Raw genomic sequence first — 19,889 nt, 5'->3', positions numbered from 1 at the left:
TTCAAGGAAACACATATTTTTCATAGTTTTTATAAAATAAAAAGGAATGTTGATAAAGAAAATAATATAATAATAATAATAATAAAACCCTTATCCGCACCCCAATGGTGCATAGGGCACTGCGTCATATAAACATAGTGTTATCTTGATCGTTCGCACATAAAGGAAAGGTGATCAGCCCTCCGCTTATGGTACCAGTCCAGGGTAATATTGAATAAATATGACAGTGAAAAAATCACTTATATTTATTTTACCGCCCTTGGGAATCGAACCTGGGACCTCCAGAACGCTAGCCGAGCATGCTGACTATTACACTACGGAGGCGGACGTGAAAAAAATATATTGTTTTATATTGGGGCAGGCTATCTAAAAACGGGATGTATGGTCACGAAGTGTGAAGTATGCCCTAACATTTGTGTACTCCCTTTTATTTTTTGCTTTAAAAACCATTTTTCTTAACTTTTGTATTGATTTTGATTTTTTTTTCAGGCCGTTCACAAAATAAAAGAACGTTTTTTTGGGACAGTACAGAAAGATGAAAAGAAGGAATAAAACGAGGATTATTTTTGTGTACTTTTATTTACAATAACCTTTTTCTAATGTTACAATGGTGATAAATAGTCAAGTCAGTGGCGCTGTAAATAAGTTATTTATTTTTTAGTGTTTAAATATAAATAATAAAAACATTTATTCGAGTAACTTATTCATATTCTTATTTCTTTTTACAATTTACATTATGATCTTTTTACACATTTACAATTTTAGGAAATACCACAATATTCAGATCGGCAATTGATCATTGTGCCGGTATTCATTTAATTTTGTTTGTACATGGTCTTTTCTTTACATAATTTTATAAAATAAGCACACGATTGAAGGAAACAAAACATCCCTTTTTTACACATGCTGTTTGGATTTACAATTTAAAAACTTAAAATGTACAAATATTTTTGAAAACAAAATATCTTCATTTGTAATCCAGATTGAAAAATATGTATGATTGATCAATTACCAAATACCTAGATTGAGATGTCGGCGTTAATGAACCGTGTGTACTAGAGGTGGGTATTGTTTGAATTAGTTAGCGTAGTATTCGCAAGCTAGGTTGTAATTTATTATCGATAAAAAAATTGGGATCTCAACAAATAGAAATTATAGAGGTCTGGGTATTTTAAAGGATCCCGGCCTGTCATTGGCTGATAGAATAATAAATGTTACAGTCTATAAAATGATAGTTTAAACCAGAATAATATTTTCATAATATGTGGCAAGGCGCATTATATGTTAACACATTATTAATTTACACAATGCTAACCTTTAATTTTTTTTAAATATGATAAATAATTGATATATTATCAATTTACAATATGGGTTTATTTTAATTTGAATACTAATTTCTGGAAAGTACCATACAATAACAAAATTTTGCATATTTACTATAATTTACACTAAATTAAGAAACGCATGAAATATTTCAGTAGTAAAATAAACATTGAATTGCTCTATTATTAAATAATAATTAGTCATTGAAAACATGGCCTGGGTTGATCATAAATAGCTAAATGCATAGTACATTGATATCTTATATTTGAATAAAAATATCAAGTATGTATTGTGTTCTGCAGTGTATATTATGAATTTTACTATTTAAAATCATTCATATTTGATATGAAGCAACACAAAGTTCAAGTAATAAGCGAAAACAGCGAGAGAAAAGACTGGAAAATATATAATATTCATTGGTAATTCCGTAAATATCTTTGTGTTTTTTTCTAATTTGTTTAACATGTGACACGACCATAATAGTCATTTTATGCTACAAAAGTTCAAGACACAAAATTGGTTGAATGCAGAAATTTTTAAATAAGGTTTTTTACTGAAATTTCAGCCATCCATTTTTGTTTCGGATATATCATACAAATTTTTCTTTTTGTATATGTACACCATAAGAAAAGATAAGTTGTTATAATACATTGAAAAAAAATTAAAACATAAGTTTTATTTAGTGTATGACTTCAAAACCGGGTTAGTCTTTTATTACAGTCTAACTAAGTAATTTCAAAATCATGTTGTGGGTTGGACTTTTGTTGCATTAAGAGGCTTATTATCTGCAATACCTCTTTCACAATTTTGTAAAAAATATACCTATTAGTTTTGACAAAACGGACAATAAATCCCGGCATAAGTTTTATTGCGTGAATTGTAAAAAAATTTTTTTTTCAAAACATTCGTTTTTTTTAAATAATCTATGTTGTGAAAAAAAAAACACTCCTTATATTAACAGTATAGTTAGCAAGAACTCACTCATCGAGATGTTAATCCTCTGATGTATCGGTGTTCATTTAGGATGAATTCACTTACCACAGCCGTCTTTTCGCAACATAAATACTTGTGTAATAATTTCCAACACAACGCAGCTACTAATATCTAATCAAAAGTCTCCTACGATGCCTGTTCAATCAAATATACCAAACCTTATAATTTAATCACAAAGCTAAGAATTTCAAGATCACAAGGTACAGCTTTAAGTTGCCATTTTTATTATTTAAAGTCTTTAAAGGATCTTTTTTGATTGGATCCGTTGTAATTGAGTCATATTGTTGGAAGGTGGTCCATTTTATTGGGGTTCCGTTTGTTCTTGGCTTGTTGCAAGCGAGCATCTTGGTTGGGCACTTGCAGTTGTGGAAGGGATGTTGTGTTTATCTGAACGGAACCCTGTCAAAACAAAGAATATATTAAAAAAAATTGTAAACAAATTTTATTTCTAAAATGTAATTTTTTTTTACAAAAATTCAATATTGAGTAAAGAAGATGATATTAAGGATATTTATTACAATATAGTAGAGAATGATACGAATTGAATATTTGAAATACATATGAAATAGTTATTTTGAAATATGTAAATATTTAATTGTATGAAATGCACTAATTTTATTCAGGAGTATTTTTCATATTAATGCATCATACTTATGAAAAATTTAATGTTGGATAATGCTGTTATTTGACTTGACTCGGCCTTTAAATAATTGCTTTGAAAGAAAAATACATGTTGGCAAACAGTGTTATTTATTTAATAATATGAAAAATGTACATATTTCAACAACAAACCCTTGATTTGTCCCTCTTCATTTTCTCAAATTCTTCTATTTCTGAGTCCGGCAGCCGGTAGTAAAAGTTTTGAAAGATGGAGTGCCTGAGTAACTGTTCACAGGTCCATCTTCTGGCAGGATCTTTGTCTAAACATTTCTGAAAGTATCAAACAAAAATCTATTATAAAAATATATCTACTTAAAAGACTTGGATAGTGTCCACCAAACCCATTTATCAGTTATTTCTTTTTTTATAAGTACAAGTAAATAAATTGCAATTAAAATTACCTCCATAAAGTCCTGAATATTTCTCTCATTGGTGTATCTTTGAGGTATCTTCTTTGAAAGTGGTTCAATAGATGAAGGCTCCGGCAATGTCATACCCTGGTAAATTTAATGAACCGCAATAAATAAAGCATTTTATTGTATTTCTACTCTTAATTACTTATCAAACATTGTTGAAACTGACCTGAAAAAAGTCATTCTGTGAAAATATTGTCATATGCCTCGGTAAAAGGTCTCCTAATGTCCGCCTTATTAGATATAATTGGTCCATGTCACTTTTCCCAGGCCACAATGCCTCGCCGGATATAAGCTCAGCGAATACACAACCTGTAAATGAACATTTTACTAATGAAACCACATGTAATTTTTTTTTGTAGGGCACTTATCAACTCGACAATACAACCTTAGTTACGCTGTACTTTTATGGGAAGTCAGTAGGCCGGCCAATGTTTCTGTTATACGTTTTCTGCTATCAGGAGTTTTGGGCATTGACTGTTTAACTCACTGTCATATCTAGTCTTCAACTAATTTTATAAACCTACTTAAAATAGATTTTACCCCGCTTAACACTGTTTCAGTATTACTATAATAATGAGATTTACAGAAATCGCACGAATATTTGTATTTTCCGAAATAGCATACAATTTTGTTGCTTTGATACTCACTAGATGAAAGTATTTGCATTATGCAATGATCTTGTTTAACTCTGGAATGTGTTGAAACATATGCCCGTGTTTAACGGATTTTTACTGTATTAGGTTGTTAGTAAAAAAAAAATATCGGGACTAATTATACATCATTATCTTTGGTTTATTATTTCATGTAACTCACCGATAGCCCAAACATCCACCGGAGTGCTATACATGGTATCTCCGACTAATAGCTCTGGTGCTCTGTACCACCGAGTGGCTACATAATCTGTATAATTCTCTCCAGGACCTGGGAAAATAATTGCAAAATTGAAATCATCTAATAATATGGTATTATTATGAAAAATATTATGGAAAATAAACAAATATTTCTTTGTTTAAAGAAAACGAATATAGCTTTAAAGTTTTCCTTACTTATCATGCGGGCGAATCCAAAGTCACACAGCTTTACTACTCCCCGAGATGTGAGTAAAATGTTTTCTGGCTTTACATCCCGATGGATGCAGTTATGTTGGTGACAATATGCCACACCTTGTAGCGTCTGCCAAGTGATTTGTTTTGTCAACAACTCCGGGCAACCCTGGTAGTAGAAAATAACATAATATTATGGATATAAACTAATGAAAATTCTAACTTTATACGTGTTTATACTTTACAGTGTTTTTTCCAATGCATATTTTTTATTCAGACTTGAGATTTATTGAGTTAGACAATAAATGAATGTTAAAAAACAGAAATCACTCATCATTATCAATATATTTCAAATACTTTTACCTATTCATCTCCAAATAAAGTAATTGTTGAAAATGCTCAACATTTCACAATACTGAAAGGCCCTAGAGTAGGCAGTTACTTTTTGGTATGAAACTATTTGATATTATAATGTTATTCTTCATTAATAGTTTATTGTACGTGGCCGTTTTTAGCCAATCATTAAAATGAGCAATTAAATCTCATGAGCTACAACAACATATATTGATTTTCATGCATTCCTGCATATCATACTATTTAACAATTTGTTATTGAAATGAAAATTTTATATGCGCGGTACAGCAAATTGGTTTGGATCAGACAAAAAAGTGGAATACTACCTCTCCGAATTCAACTGGCAGTTAAAGGAAAAATTGGGAGAGTTGTTTCTACTCTCTCCGTTGCATTCGTCGTAGATAGCCTACGCCCATGCGCCATTTCTTTCTTAGACTATGATTTATGAATTAATGAAATAATAAAATCATCTATAAATGCAAAGAGAGTATTTCATAAATTGAACTGTTTCTAGAACTTTAAGTTTCACTTGTAACGCACGAGAGTCTCATGAATATTTTTTTCCTTACCTGTGGATATTTTTCCAATTCGTGCAAAACTGTGTGGTCACAAAACTCAAATACAAGATGAAGTTTCCTTTTTCTTCTAAATACTTCTATCAAATTTACTAAGTTAGGATGCTTTAAATTCTGAAAAAAAAAACATTTCATTAGTAATGATCCAACGAAGTTTTGTTGTTGGAAATATGAATATTAATTTAAGGGACATATAACTTTTCAGAAGACAAAATATTTTTTTTTTTTGGGAAAACAAGCTGAATACATATTTTATACATATTTTATTTCTTGAAATGATGCCTGTGGAAAAGTATCATAAAATTTTATGGTCTCCAGTTGTATTCTAATAGAAAAAGGCTCTCTTTCATAATTTCGAAGTTAAAATGTCACGATACTTATTTTAAAAATATAAATCTATATGTATTTTTATTTTGTTTCCATTATGTATTTTAATTTTGTTAAATATTTTTTATGCTACTATTTTCTTGATGGTCAAGCCAACTGAATCGCCTTTTCAATCGGTTTGGCCATGTACTCCGCATGCCTCCTGAGAGCCTTAATCAAGCTTGCCTCTTTTACAAGGCATCAGGTTCGCGCCGCCCAGGACGACCACTGCTGACAATTCGTCGGCAGTTCTCGTCAGATCTTCGGGATGCGGATCTGACTTGGGAGGATGCAAGGGAGCTGGCAGCCGACAGAAAAGCCTGGAGACAGTTTGTGGACTCCATATGCTCCACCTAGGGAGCGGATATGGTTTATTATTATTTTATTATTATTATTTTCTTGATAGTCTCCAATCTTCTATCATTTACATAGTACCTATTATATTTACAACATTTCGAAATTTTGTATTTGTTTATTCTCTTTTCGCATCCAGATGGTGCATAGAGCACCACATTGGATTGACAGAGTGTTAATTCGATCACTAATTATATGAAGGAGAGTGATTATTACTGAGTTCTAGTTCTTGGATATGAGTGGATTCATTTTGATGGGATGAAAAATATGAGAAACGAGATGGACGAGGAGTGTGGGATGAAAAATAGGAAAAGCAAAATAGAAACCTTGGCTAGGGCACTCGGGGTTGCATACCCATACGTATATTAGTTTTTTTATCGGATACTACCGATTAGTCTCCTGAGGGAAAACTACAAATTGAATGTAGGTACTGATAAATTATAATATGCATTACACAAATTGAGGGCACGCTTTGTCAAATTGAAAAGCATTTAAATTCTATCATAGTAAAATAGTATTGTAATCGATGCCAATATTCTTCCTACATTAAAACATCAATAATCATTTACTAAACAATTAAAAGTAGTTCACGATAAATTGGTTAGATGTCAGATATCATATAGTATCATGTCGTGTGGTTGTCCCACATCTATTGTTTGATGAAAAAACCTACATCGTGTATAATATATATGGTTATCTTTTTATCGACATTGAACTAAACACGATTATCAATTTGATTAATAACTCTGTGAACTACAAACGTTTTTGTTTTGTATAAAAAAATCGCAATATTTATTTGTTTTTTTGTCGATTAAACATTTATAGAACAAAATTCTAGGGATTTTTATTTTTGTTTTTGAAGAAAGGAGAAATATTTGAGCTTTTATTATTCACACAAATGTTACGGCGCAATAATTCTCGCACCATGAACTATGACCCTGTGCGCCCGCTAGGGGCAGGGCGGAGTGTACTCGGGGAATGTTTGCGTTATATCCCTTATGAGATGGATGCAGGGGATGCTGCACACACTTGTCATTGTACTGTCATGGCGACCTGTTGAATAAACCGATTGCATCCTAATTATGGTACGAGTTATTATTACCTATACCCGAGCTCCGTAATACAAATACGTATTTCAATTTCACACTATTTCTGTGAGCCTAAGCGGCTCATTATTAGAAATAGGTATCAAATTGTTGTAGAGTGGGTTCAAACCGAGAAACTCTGACTTGAGAGTCCGTGACACTAACCACGGGTCCACTATTTGAAAATACGATTTTAAAATATTTTTAACAGATAAAGAGAGATAAAAATAATGACAATATTATTTCACTATCATAGGAAAAAATAACTTTTCTCTTCCAGGATTAGAACCCGCATTCCCTGACGTACGGTCAGGTGTTTAAACTAAGCTAAACTGAAGAGACAATTAAATAATCTAAGAAATGAATGAGGCCAATCGTCACAGTGAAACTTTTCCTTCGTTAAATATTTACGTTAAATGATTATCCCCAAGGAGATACACAGTGTAGTTTACTTGTAGTGTACAATTTTCATTACCTAGTATGAGTATGTTTATGCAACCCCGAGTGTCTTAGCCATTGCTGCTATTTTCCTTTTCCTATCTACTTTTCCCTTCCCACATAGCAGTATTGTCCTTCACCTTGTACTCCTAAGCTTTTATCTGTATCCCATCAAAACTATTCCATTCCTATAACCAAGAATCTAGAGCACAGGACTGATTACCTTGCCTTCATGTGATTAACGATCGTGTTAACACTGCATCAATTTGATGCAATGCCATACGCACCTTCTCATATTAATCTGTAAAAAAATGCTATTTGTAATTATAGATAATCATAGTCTGTAAATATATTTTTAATGATCAAAACAGTATGAAATGATCATATGGTAGGATTGCGTTTTATTGAAAATTTATAGGGGAGAGTGCCCATGAGTGGGACAGAGGATGAATGGGCAATCGTCCTCCAGCCCAAACTATTGTAACAAAAACGTTACGTTAACGTTACGATATTAGATAGATTAATCTTCAAACCACAGTTCTCGACTGACAGTGAAGCGAGTAAGACGTGTTACATTTTTTTTTGCATCAAAAAGTAAATTATATACTGTAATTTGATTATGTTTGCACGTATAAGTTATGATAAGTGCTCCAATTGATATATACAATTATTTAAGTCGGTTCTCTCCGTATATTATAAAGTAAGTTTCATCAAATTTACTTAAGTATAAATGTATCGATTTATCTATTTTTCTAAAAATCACGCATTTCCTTGAATGGGACGCGTCCAGTGATCATGAATGGGACGGTCCCACTCAAAGGGAAAATTGTCCCATTCGTGACGAATACTTTTTATTTACATTAAAAATCGTTTGTACTCGTTTTATTTCACGTATTGTAAACATTATATTGTTTTCAGGTTATAATGCCAAGAACACGCATAACCAACGTTCAAATTGAAGCTGCTGTAGAAGAGGTTTAAAATAAAAAGCAAAATATTAGGTCGGTTGCAAAGACATATGCAATAGGAAAATCTTCTCTTTATAGACATGTTAAACAAGTAAAGGATGATATTTCTAGTGGTTAGATATTTTTACATACACCTAGCATAGGAATAACAGAGCTTATCAGCGGAGGCTAAACTGGCAGGGCACAACGGAGTCCTGGTTCTAACTCTAATGTATGGCAGTGAAACATGGAGTTGGCAAAAGAAGGATAAAGTAGACTGAATGCAGTCAAAATGCGATCTCTCAGAAGAATGTGCGACAAAACGATGTATGATAGATATTCGAATTTGTAAGGAATGCAAAGCTGAGACAAGCATTATCGATGAAATTAAGAAAGGTGTGCTGAAATGGTTTAGACATGTAGAACGAATGAGTGAGGAAAGGACGGTAAAATAAATTTATGAGGCGAATGAAAAACATCAGGAATGCCAAATACTTAAAAGTAGTCAGGTTAGGAGTCGTAATAATCAGCGGGTATGTATTAGGAGATGCATGAACGTGGAAGAGGCGAAGAATGTTTGCAAAGACAGAGTGGTGTGGCGTTCTATTCTTTCTGCTTAACACTGCGGGGAAGCAGCGTGATGGTTCGTTAGTTTTTTAGTTAGTTTACTCTGAAGCAAGAAGAAATGCTTTCCACGTATTTAAATTCAGCTGGAAGAATATGTTCTACAGTACAGAAAAAGATTAGAAAGGGGAAATCAAGTATAATCTCAGACACTCCAGAAAAGGACAAATTTTTGAAAATACAATTATTGAAGAATGGAAAAAGAAAACCTATAGATAGTCCAAAAAATAAGCCTAACGCTAAAAGAGTTTTAAAAAACTCATAAAAGAGATTTCAATGAGTTATAACAGAGATATCAGTTCAGATAAATCTGTTGAAATAGAAGGTGTATCACTGACAAAAACAAAATGAAAGGAGAATAATAAGTGTCACATATGTGAAGGAGAATACCAATAAAGTGTTATGCAATGGCTCAAACGTAAATTATGTGGCCCATGAAAATTGTGGAATATTAAGATATCTGAACTTTTTTTGCCAAAAATGTTGAATAAAATTTCTTTTGCATGCGTCTACGTATTATATGAAAGTGCCTACCAATTATTTTTGTTTTAAAATATAATTTTTCCATCGATCTTGCATTTCAATTGATGTCCCATTCATGGTATACTGGTGTCCCACTCATGGGAGGGTGTTTATGAATGGGACATTTTAGGACATTATTTGAAATCGATTTTTCAGTCAGTTAAGTTAATTTTTTTAGAAAATAAAGTACGGTATATATGTAGCTAAAAGATTGAATAAAGAGAAACCATGTTTACTTTTTATGATTTATTTTACGGAGAAAAACTAGAGAGGCAAAATCAAAAACGTCCCATCCATGGGCACTCTCCCCTACTCAGATATCAATGAATATTTCGTCCATCAATTACACTGATAATGTATTTTTAACGCGATCGGTTTTATTAATTAAAAATACCTTATCTATGAATGTGCGTAACACGAGCTTTTGTACTTTGAGTACTATGTGTACAAAATAGAATACGTGTAATTAGGAATCCATAATCCACTGATCCCGTAATGTGTACGTAAAACGGGGGCTTTGACGCATTTGTAAAGCTTATTTGATTTTAATATTATATTAATTTTTTGAATATGCATCTTTACCAGTTGTAATTTAATTTGAACTTTTATTTGAGCACACACATTATATCCAACACTAAATACACTGATTACTTATTTAAATTCAACTAAATATTCACAACATTTTGAGTGTGTCCAAATACTTGTTCACAAACCTGGGTTTTCACCACTTGCATACAAATAAAAAGGGTCTCAGCTCAATAAAAGGTTTCTGAATCCAACATAGATGGCTGTTGTGAACTCATATGTACAGTGTCAAAAATGATACAAACAATATGTGTAAAAGTTTCGAAAAATTGAGTAATGTGGTTGGCAATCATGGGTAGAATGGTGGATATTGCAGGTATGTAAAGGGTCACTTAACCGGCCTATGAATGGTCATAAGCCCTGTAAACACCCAAATTCTAATGATTTAAGTTCAATGTTTTGAAATTGGATCATATATATAGAACTTCCAAGACATTGAGTATTGTGGTTGTCAATCATGAGTAGAATTTGTGAATGTTACACGTGTGAAAAGCGAGCACTTTAACCAGCATGTGACGGTCGTAAGCCCCGTAAATACCCAGATTTTTAAGTTTTGATTTAATCTTAAGTTATACATTAACTACCAAAAGCTGACTACACACTCCAGTGGAATGTGGTTGGCGTATGGAGTTAGCTGGTTAACGTAATGTTGAAATAATTAACCGACAGCTTTGCATGCAAAGTGCACGCTACTTTTGGCTCGTAGTCAACGAGTGGGCTGAAAGTCAGGAACGGTACCTACCTTGTGACCCACGAACTTCAGAAACAAACAATAATCATTTTAGTTCCCGTAACGCTTGAATATTAGAGAAGATACCGCCTTATCATTGTTATGCAAAATCCGCGCATGGCGCACGAATGTTTTCACTGAAAGAAAACCTGATTTATGTGCGGTTGTAAAACAGGCAACCTAAAAATACAGCAACAGTTTCGTAAACTCAAATTAACAGCAAATCATGTTCGTCATAAGCCTCATTTAAATATAACCCTAGTATCATAAAAGCGGATATTTTGACCGTTCTAATCACAATTTTATGTATCTATGCAGGGCTTTTTTTTCATGTAACGCAGTGGGACGGCGCCTTTTTTCACTGATATATATATATGTATATATATATATATATACATATATATATATACATATATATATATATATATATATATATATATATATATATATATATATATATATATATATATATATATTTATATATATATATATATATATATATATATATATATATATATTATATATATATAAATATATATATATATATATATATATATATATATATATATATATATATATATATATATATATATATATATATATATATATATATATATACATATATAAATATATATACATATATATATACATATATTTTTAATGTACAAAATCAATTAGTCAAGACAATGTTTGCTCTTACCTAATTACAATATACATACGAGTATATGTATATTTATGTCATTCATCAAATTAATAAAATATGGTATTATTATGAATGTGTAAATGCCATTTGAATAAAATTTTTTAGTTAAAAGCTTGACATGAAGCGAGTTCCGGGACCTTGTTTTTATGTTAAAAAAACGCCCTGCACCTATGTATGTATTTTTCACCCTTATAACGGAATTAAATTGTATTTCCGCCTGCTCCTCAAAAAACGAATTTCATAAAAAAATGTCAATAAAAGTTAATTATTTACTAATGAATTATTTTATGCAATTGTGCCCAAACAACATGTGAAAGAATTATATCGTAGGCGATTCGTTCACGAATTTTTACCAAGGCAAATAACATAAATATGAAATTAGATTTTCATGGTCACGGTTAATTATCACAGTTTTTTCGGGGTGATTCGTGTAATAATATTTGTAGGTACGAGGTAAAAAATCGTAAATCGAAAATATTAAATGTTCGTTCATTCTTTGTCATACGACAGTGAAACATTCTGAAAAATAATTGATTGGTGACTTCTGAACATACGACGTTTTGGATGTATGATTTCCTTGTACTTATAAACTTTTTATCAACATTTAGGCCACCCTTTGGGCGTTTGTGCACTACACGGAATTTTACCGTCCGGCAGTCTAGTTTTAATAAATGAAAGCGACTACGACCGTTTAGCATGATCGAATTTACGCGCAACGTGTTCACGCACCGATCAAGAGCACCGATCCGAAGAAAGATGGACAAAAAAGCCAATCCAAGCCAATCATCGTTTTAAAACGCTAACTGACGTGCCGGACGGAAAAAATCCGTGTAGTGCACAAACGCCCTTTGAGATACCTTCTAAGATAAAAAAAAGTCATGTAATAGGTAGGTACATAAGCATAGACTAGAACTATAAAAATAAAATAGAAAAATAGCTTATTTAATGTTCTTATTTTGAAACGCTACAAAACTCATATCCTGTACTTTGAGTCAACAATATTCGGTAGGTATGGTTTTAAGTGATGGAGTACCTACTTTCGAAAATTCACTTTGCAAACTCAATTAAGTACTATTTTTAATGCATTTTACTTAATAAAATACTGTGAACAACCTGGCATTTAAAACATATTTTTACCTTTTGTTTTGAATTACGGCAAAAAATACAGAAATATATAAATAGTTCTGTTTTCAAAATCTCAGAGGTAAAAAAATGATGATGGAACAGAACCTCATTTGAAACATTTCCTTTTCCCAATTGGAATAATATTTCCGTCAAATTTTTTGCCGGGTTTCTTGATCGTTGGCCATAGAATATTCCGACGAATTTCCAACACGCGATCTCCCAATTATTCCGTTACGTATTTAAGCGATATAAATTGAAAAAAAAAAACTGGCATCTATGATAATATTATGGAAAGGCAAATAAAAATAACATGGGGTGAAGTATGCGTCAGATGGAACCTGACATAACAAGCAGGCAAATTAATTACTTACCAAAATGTATACAGAAAGTCCTCTACTTACGTGATTTCGACTTACGTGAATACGTACTTACACGATTTAAAAAAAAAAAAAACCGTCAAAGTCGTTTGTTTACGTAAACTATTGCTTTAATGGGATAATGAGAGGGAGAAAGAGAAACGACAGTAGCAGTTGCCTTACACCCTCCGTCCGTCTTTTTCAAAGGATGTGATAAAAAACTAAATCATAATTTACATTTCTTCCTTGTATGTTGCGATCTGGATATTTTTCAGGTTTAAAAAAAAACCCAAAAAGCCTTTAAAGACTTGTCTGCAGGTAGGATACTTCGGATAGGGAAGGTTAATTATGATAATTATTAAAAATACGGGAATATCAATAATTAATATGGAGTTTGTACTTTAATGTAACCATGTATTTACACATAAATAATTATGTGTAGGTATACATAGTATATGATACGTACAAATCTGATAATTAAGTTATTATTTAATCCGATGTGTACGTATCTGATTCAATAACAACTTCTAAAATAATAACGTTTCATAAAATAAATGCATATAAATATATATATATATATATATATATATATATATATATATATATATATATATATATATATATATATATATATATATATATATATATATATATATATATATATATATATATATATATATATATATATATATATATATATATATATATATATATATATATATATATATATATACATACATTCATGTTTTCACATATCACTCACTCCTTTCAACAACGTCATTTATAAAAAAAAAGATTTTCCAGGAGATCGTTTTCAATATAATAAAATGTATCAAAAATATGTAAATATCAAGCCACTTATTAACCTTTTTTTACTGTGCAACAGATCTTTTTAGGTTAAACCTGAAAGTTTTATCTCAATTAGAAAAATATTTAGTATATTTAAAAAAAAAAACAATACCTTTTCTTCAAAATGCAAAAATAATATTGTCCGTCTAGTAGCGGGTAAACATTAAGTTAAAAATATGCCGCTTTTGCTGGGATATAGTACATTTTCTGGGCATTCCGAAAATATGCACAACTGATAATTTAGGAATTTTTATTTATGACGTTGTTGAAAGGAGTGAGCGATATGTTAAAAAAAAAATATTTAAAAAAATATTTTTTTTTTTCGAGTTACACGATTTTTCGACTTGCACGAAAACCTTCAGAATGAATTAATCACGTAAGTAGAGGTCTCCTGCATTATTATAATATTGTTGTATTGGGCTCTGAGCAATACGAATTCAACCCCTCGATAGGTCTTTTGACGTAATTTTTTTTATGGCTAACGAATTAAGTTATGATTTGGGGAGGGTTTGTTATGACGTTCAGTATATTTAAAGAACTTTCCACCGTTTTACCATCATTTTAAATATGTTTACTTTTTCTTTGTAAACGCTTTAATTACTGTGTTACCATTTGTGCACCAATTCTGAAGAAACATTTTTAAGGCGAAAGTGCTTGGTGGTCAGTTATAAAAAATAAAACTGAAACTACAACAACATGTTGGTTTTTCCGCTAATTTTTATAGTTTGAAATTAGTATATTAGACTTCAAACCATAGAGTATATTGAATTATATTTCAGCGAATATGGGGTATTTCTTATACCTCCCATTACCACCTTTCTTTCAAACTAAGTGTTTGTAATTGGACTGTAACAATTTTGTAACGCTCAGAAAAATTAAAAAATAAAGATTATATAATAAAAAATACATATCGCTCACTCCTTTCAAGAACGTCATAAATCAAAAATCGTCAATTTTCAGCTGTGCGTGTTTTCGGAATGCCCAGAAAATGTTCTTTATCCCAGCAAAAGAGGCATATTTTCAACTTTATATTTACCCGCTACAGGGCAGAAAATGTTGTTTTTACTTTTGAAGAAAAGGTATTGTGTAATTATTTTTGTAAATAAGCTAAATATTTTTCAAATGGAGAAAAAACCTTCAGGTTTTACCTAAAAAGATTCGTTGCATGGTAAATTGTTCAATAAGTGGCTTGATATTTATTTTTAATACATTGTGTTATATTTTTAAACTTTAAAAACGTTTTCCTGAAAAATCGAGTTTTTTTATTTATGACGTTCTTGAAAGGAGTGAGCGATATGTTCGTTTAGTCCGTTAAACCGGTAGTCTTGAAATATAGTTTTTAAGTGGTATTACGCAAAGATGAACAACGAATGATAAGGAGAGGATCTTACAATACCACAAGGTTAATACTTTTAAAATACAAAGCATATTTTCCGTTTGGAATAGCGTAATGAAAGGGTTAAGTGAAAATAAATATTTGAAGCAGGAAATACTTAGTGAAGGGTTTTCGTAGAAGTTCTAGTAGACTTGTGACATGTGACGTGGGGATTATTGATTGGAATATTTATTTAGTCATGTACTTACAATGCCAACATTCTTTTTGTACACTTCTTCAATAAAAGTCTGGCATAAAATAGTAATACATTTACCATGACGCGTCTCTATGCTAGAAGCGTGCTGTATAATAGTTATTTCGCTTTAATTATTATAGAAAATTTAATTTCATCATTAATAACGCCAATATTTGGCGTGTGTTAAAATCTACTTAAAAAATTCTGGGTTAATCTCCGATTAGGAGTTATTTATATCAATATATATTTTTATATCTCAACATATCGGCTGTCCAAACTCAAAACACAGTAAGGGACATTTTTTTGGTAGTACGTTTGTTTACCATTTTTGGACTAAGTAGATTCTACTTAGCTTAAAAATGCAAAAGAAACGTACTAAAAAAAATGTCCCTTACTGTATTTTAAGTTTGGACAGCTGATATGTGGATATCATACTTCCTCAATTATATAGAAGTCTAAATATTTAAAGGGCTAACGACGTGTCATAGGCTGGGTTAAGTGATCACTTTATACAATGTACCATTCACCATTCAGATTTTTTTATTGAACCGTAAATGTCCAGACTTCCACATTCTTTGACTGTCAGTGTCAGCCACCGGTGACCGACACAAGGCATTTCAATTGCGTCACGTCACCGGAAGCTGACGCTTTCCTTTTATTGGCTTCATATGACAATATAAGGTACACAATAGTGTCAGCCTCCAACGAGACGACAAATTTTTTGAACTTAGAGAATAAAAATTGAGATGTCAAAAAATAATATGAAAATAACTCCTGTAATTGGAGATAATCCAGATTTTGTAAACAAGTATTTTGACACACTCAAAGTGTTGTAAATAAATTATCTGGTCAAATTACAAGCTTAAATAATAAAAATGAAAAAGATATTTCTGGCGTTTCTCACGTGTGTGATTATAATCCAGGATTCGGACCTCACATACTAATAAAAGAGTTTCTGCTTAGTAAAAAAGCTTCTTTTCATCTCACCAATAGATGTCTCTAGTGAATTTCTAGTGGTTCAAGAACAATGTTTCAAAATTGGTTCACATATCGTAGTCATACAGGAGAAAGTGACCAAGTGCATTGTTTTACAAAAACGTGATCATTGACTATTTTATATCTTACTAGCTTAATATTGCCTTGAAAAATCCCAAATGATTTTAATCTTGGAAGTATAATGTATTGACTTGGTTAAAATCACTAACTGCATTGATGTTTATTTTGTTGCCAAGCAAAAGTGACTTAAATGGCCCTTCTGAACATTTTACGTTTTGGTAGTTGGTCACTTTCTCCTGTACGACTACGATATATAGAACTTCCAAGAATTTGAGTAGTGTGGTTGTCAATAATGGGTAGAATTCGTAAATGTTACACGTGTGTTAAGTGATCACTTAAACCAGCCTATGACGGTCGTCAGCCCCGTAAATTCCCAAACTTCCATATTCTTCTTCATCTTTGATGAGATGTCAAAAAATAAAAATAAAATGAACCTAACCTTTAGCATTCGTATCTCTCTGAGAGCGATCTTCCTGATGAGCGGGTCGTCCTCGTTCTCCACGAACTTCTTGATGGCCACGAGCTCCCCCGTGTCCCTGTTGCGGCACTTGTAGACCAGCCCGTAGGAGCCCTCGCCCAGCTTGGAGATCTTCTCGTAGCGCTCCATCAGCCGGCTGCTGGCGCGGGACCTGAAAAGCCTGACTTCTTAGACAAACTTGACCAGCGGAAATAATGGACTCTCCACTCTTCATTTGTGACGGAGGGACTAAAATTGAAGTAAATTATTATTTGATATCGCAACACAGATGGGCGCAAGAATATGGAAGTCTGGGCATTTACGGTGCCTACAGTGAATCTACAGTTATTTTACCTCTAGTAGTTATGTTTTTTTTGTAAATATAAATCAGAGGTAAAATAAACATGAACATTAATAAAATAAATATGTATAGTATAAATATGTATGGTATAAATATGTATAAAGTAAAATAAAATAAAATAAAAGAAATATAAATATATAAATTAATCAGAGGTAAAATACAATAAATATGAACGGACAGTGAACAATTATGTATGTATGTATATTTATAAATATATTTTTAAACTTCTTACCTAGAAAAAAAAATCCTTTAACCACCCTTATTAATTCCTCTCCTTCCTGCTAAATCTATTATTTTATATAATACCCTTTTTTGTTTTTTTTTGTTTAATCTCTGAATGTTTTTTAATAGTTTTATAACATAAATGTGGAATTGTTTAATTGGCTTTTTTTTAACGTAACTATTTTTTGTTAATGTAATGTAATGTTTATTATTGGTAATGTAACTATTGTTTATTATATCATTTTTTATATGTAAGCTGTACAATTCCCGAATAAATAAAATAAAAATAAATAAAAAGAAACAGTAGGATGCGACCACCTTAGGATTGGTTAAGTGATTACTTTACACCGAATCATATCCATATTTGTGAATAGTATTTAGACACACTCAAAATGTTGTAAATAAATTAACTGGTCGAATTATAAGCTAAAATAAATTGAATATCATGTTTTCAAGCGTTTCTCGTATATTTTTTTTAATTTTCAATTTTATTTAAATTTTATATATTTTAAAATAAAAACGGGGGTTACGTAGATAAGGTGCAGAGTTACAAAACTTTAAATGGCACGAATCACGAATCTACATCATATGGTTTACGGAGGATAGCTTTCAGTTTTTAGGTAGTTTTCAGTAATTAGAAGTGATTAAATAATGAAATTAATGTATTTTCATGGTTACTAAATACCACAAGCTATAAAATACGACGCACGCATTCCGCAAGAAAGTAGATTACAGCATACTCTCAATTTAAGGTGTTCGGCATGTTTAAAAATAAAATACTCAAGATTTAAAATAAATTCAGTGTAGCTAGAATTTCATTTAAAAAAAGTACTGCCTTAAGATTTTTTTTTAAAAGAGCATTATGTAGTCAGGCGAATATTATGAGATGAGATGAGATGCATAGCACTCAAAGAACCTGATCATATTGTGAACAAGGCGATCGCCATGGATCTTCCTCAAAAGACATCTAGAGGAAAACCAAAAAATTAATGGATGCTGCAGAAAGATAACACGATTCGAAGGCATGGCCTAGGTCAGTGTTCCGCAAAGTGTGTGCCGCGGCACACTGGTGTACCGTGGTGATTAGTTGGTGTTCCGCGAAAAAAAATCTAGTTTTGTGAAGATAACACTTATAACTTACAAATTTCGATTGTCTGTGCTCAGTTAAGCAGGCTCTCAATTTTAACAATAAATCAATATTAAATAAGCTTTATTTTTTTACAACATTTTGAGTGTGTCCAAATACTTGTTCACAAAATCTGGATTATCTCCAATTACAGGAGTTATTTTCATATTATTTTTTGACATCTCATCAAAGATGAAGAAGAATATAGAAGTATGGGCATTTACGGGGCTGACGACCGTCATAGGCTGGTTTAAGTGATCACTTAAATCAGCCTATGACGGTCGTCAGCCCCGTAAATGCCCAGACTTCCATATTCTTCTTCATCTTTGATGAGATGTCAAAAAATAATATTTATTTTTTTCTTTGGTGTACCTCTAAAATTTCTTAATTTGGCAGGTGTACCTTGAACAGAAAAAGTTTGCGGAACACTGGCCTAGGTGACGTTATCCATGTTACCTACAACCTGAGGTCGAGAAGAGCTGATCACAATATTCTACAAAGACGATAAGTTGGGATGGAGCTAGGAAGAAGATATAGTGCGGCAAAACTTCTCTAAAATGTGCCACAAAAACATTTTGAATGCTCTGAATTAAAACGTGTGACATCATATGTGTTTGTAATTCTATAATTTAAGCTTGACTTTTTCCACTATTTCTTAAAATCTATTGTGACATGTGTTTCAATGCATTCCGCATCATTTTCAAACACCGTGTTTGACGTGCGGAATGGGTACATCGTAACACGTGTCAAATTTCAAGAAATGGTGTTTACACCATTATTTATACCACCGGTATTTATACCAAGTAAAACTTAAATTAAAAATGGGTAGATGTTACCACATTAACCCGGGTTCAATTCCCAGGGGAAGAGGGGGGGGGGGGTGAAAATATACATTACTGATTTTAATATTATCCTGGACTGGTCCCAAAAGTGCAGGGAATGATCACCTTTCCTTCATCAAGATAACGCTGCGTTAATACGATGCAGTGCCCTATGCACCGTTGGGTGCACACACCTGCCGAATCAATTAATGGAATAATAACATTGA

At 31.7% G+C, this 19,889-nt stretch overlaps 1 protein-coding gene across 1 annotated transcript; it reads right to left on the bottom strand.

Moving 5' to 3' along the window:
• Window positions 1-488: 488 nt before the first annotated feature.
• LOC148299047 (cyclin-dependent kinase-like 4) lies at window positions 489-17,300 on the bottom strand. Its single transcript, XM_088276420.1, has 8 exons — window positions 17,115-17,300; window positions 5,359-5,478; window positions 4,439-4,604; window positions 4,206-4,313; window positions 3,559-3,701; window positions 3,378-3,473; window positions 3,109-3,246; window positions 489-2,715 (listed from the first exon to the last, which is right to left on the bottom strand). The coding sequence occupies exons 1-8, from the start codon at window positions 17,280-17,282 to the stop codon at window positions 2,593-2,595; spliced, it is 1,062 nt and encodes a 353-aa protein (XP_088132546.1). The 5' UTR covers window positions 17,283-17,300; the 3' UTR covers window positions 489-2,592.
• Window positions 17,301-19,889: the final 2,589 nt, after the last annotated feature.

This window comes from Brachycentrus maculatus, unplaced genomic scaffold (genome assembly GCF_059751285.1).
Source record: "Brachycentrus maculatus isolate JH-2025_06_01 unplaced genomic scaffold, ASM5975128v1 h1tg001385l, whole genome shotgun sequence".
NCBI lineage: Eukaryota > Metazoa > Arthropoda > Insecta > Trichoptera > Brachycentridae > Brachycentrus > Brachycentrus maculatus.
Note: the sequence above shows the minus strand (reverse complement) of the source record. Positions and strands in the feature narration are given on the sequence as shown.

What these genes read in the sequence shown, in the direction of transcription:
- LOC148299047 (XM_088276420.1), bottom strand. Translation starts at nt 17,282, where the DNA reads ATGGAGCGCTACGAGAAGATCTCCAAGCTGGGCGAGGGCTCCTACGGG. An exon ending in TGGATTCGCCCGCATGATAA is followed by an intron (nt 4,314 to 4,438) that starts GTAAGGAAAACT and finishes TTATTTTCCCAG; the next exon opens with GTCCTGGAGAGAATTATACA. An exon ending in GGTGGATGTTTGGGCTATCG is followed by an intron (nt 3,702 to 4,205) that starts GTGAGTTACATG and finishes GTTCATTTACAG; the next exon opens with GTTGTGTATTCGCTGAGCTT.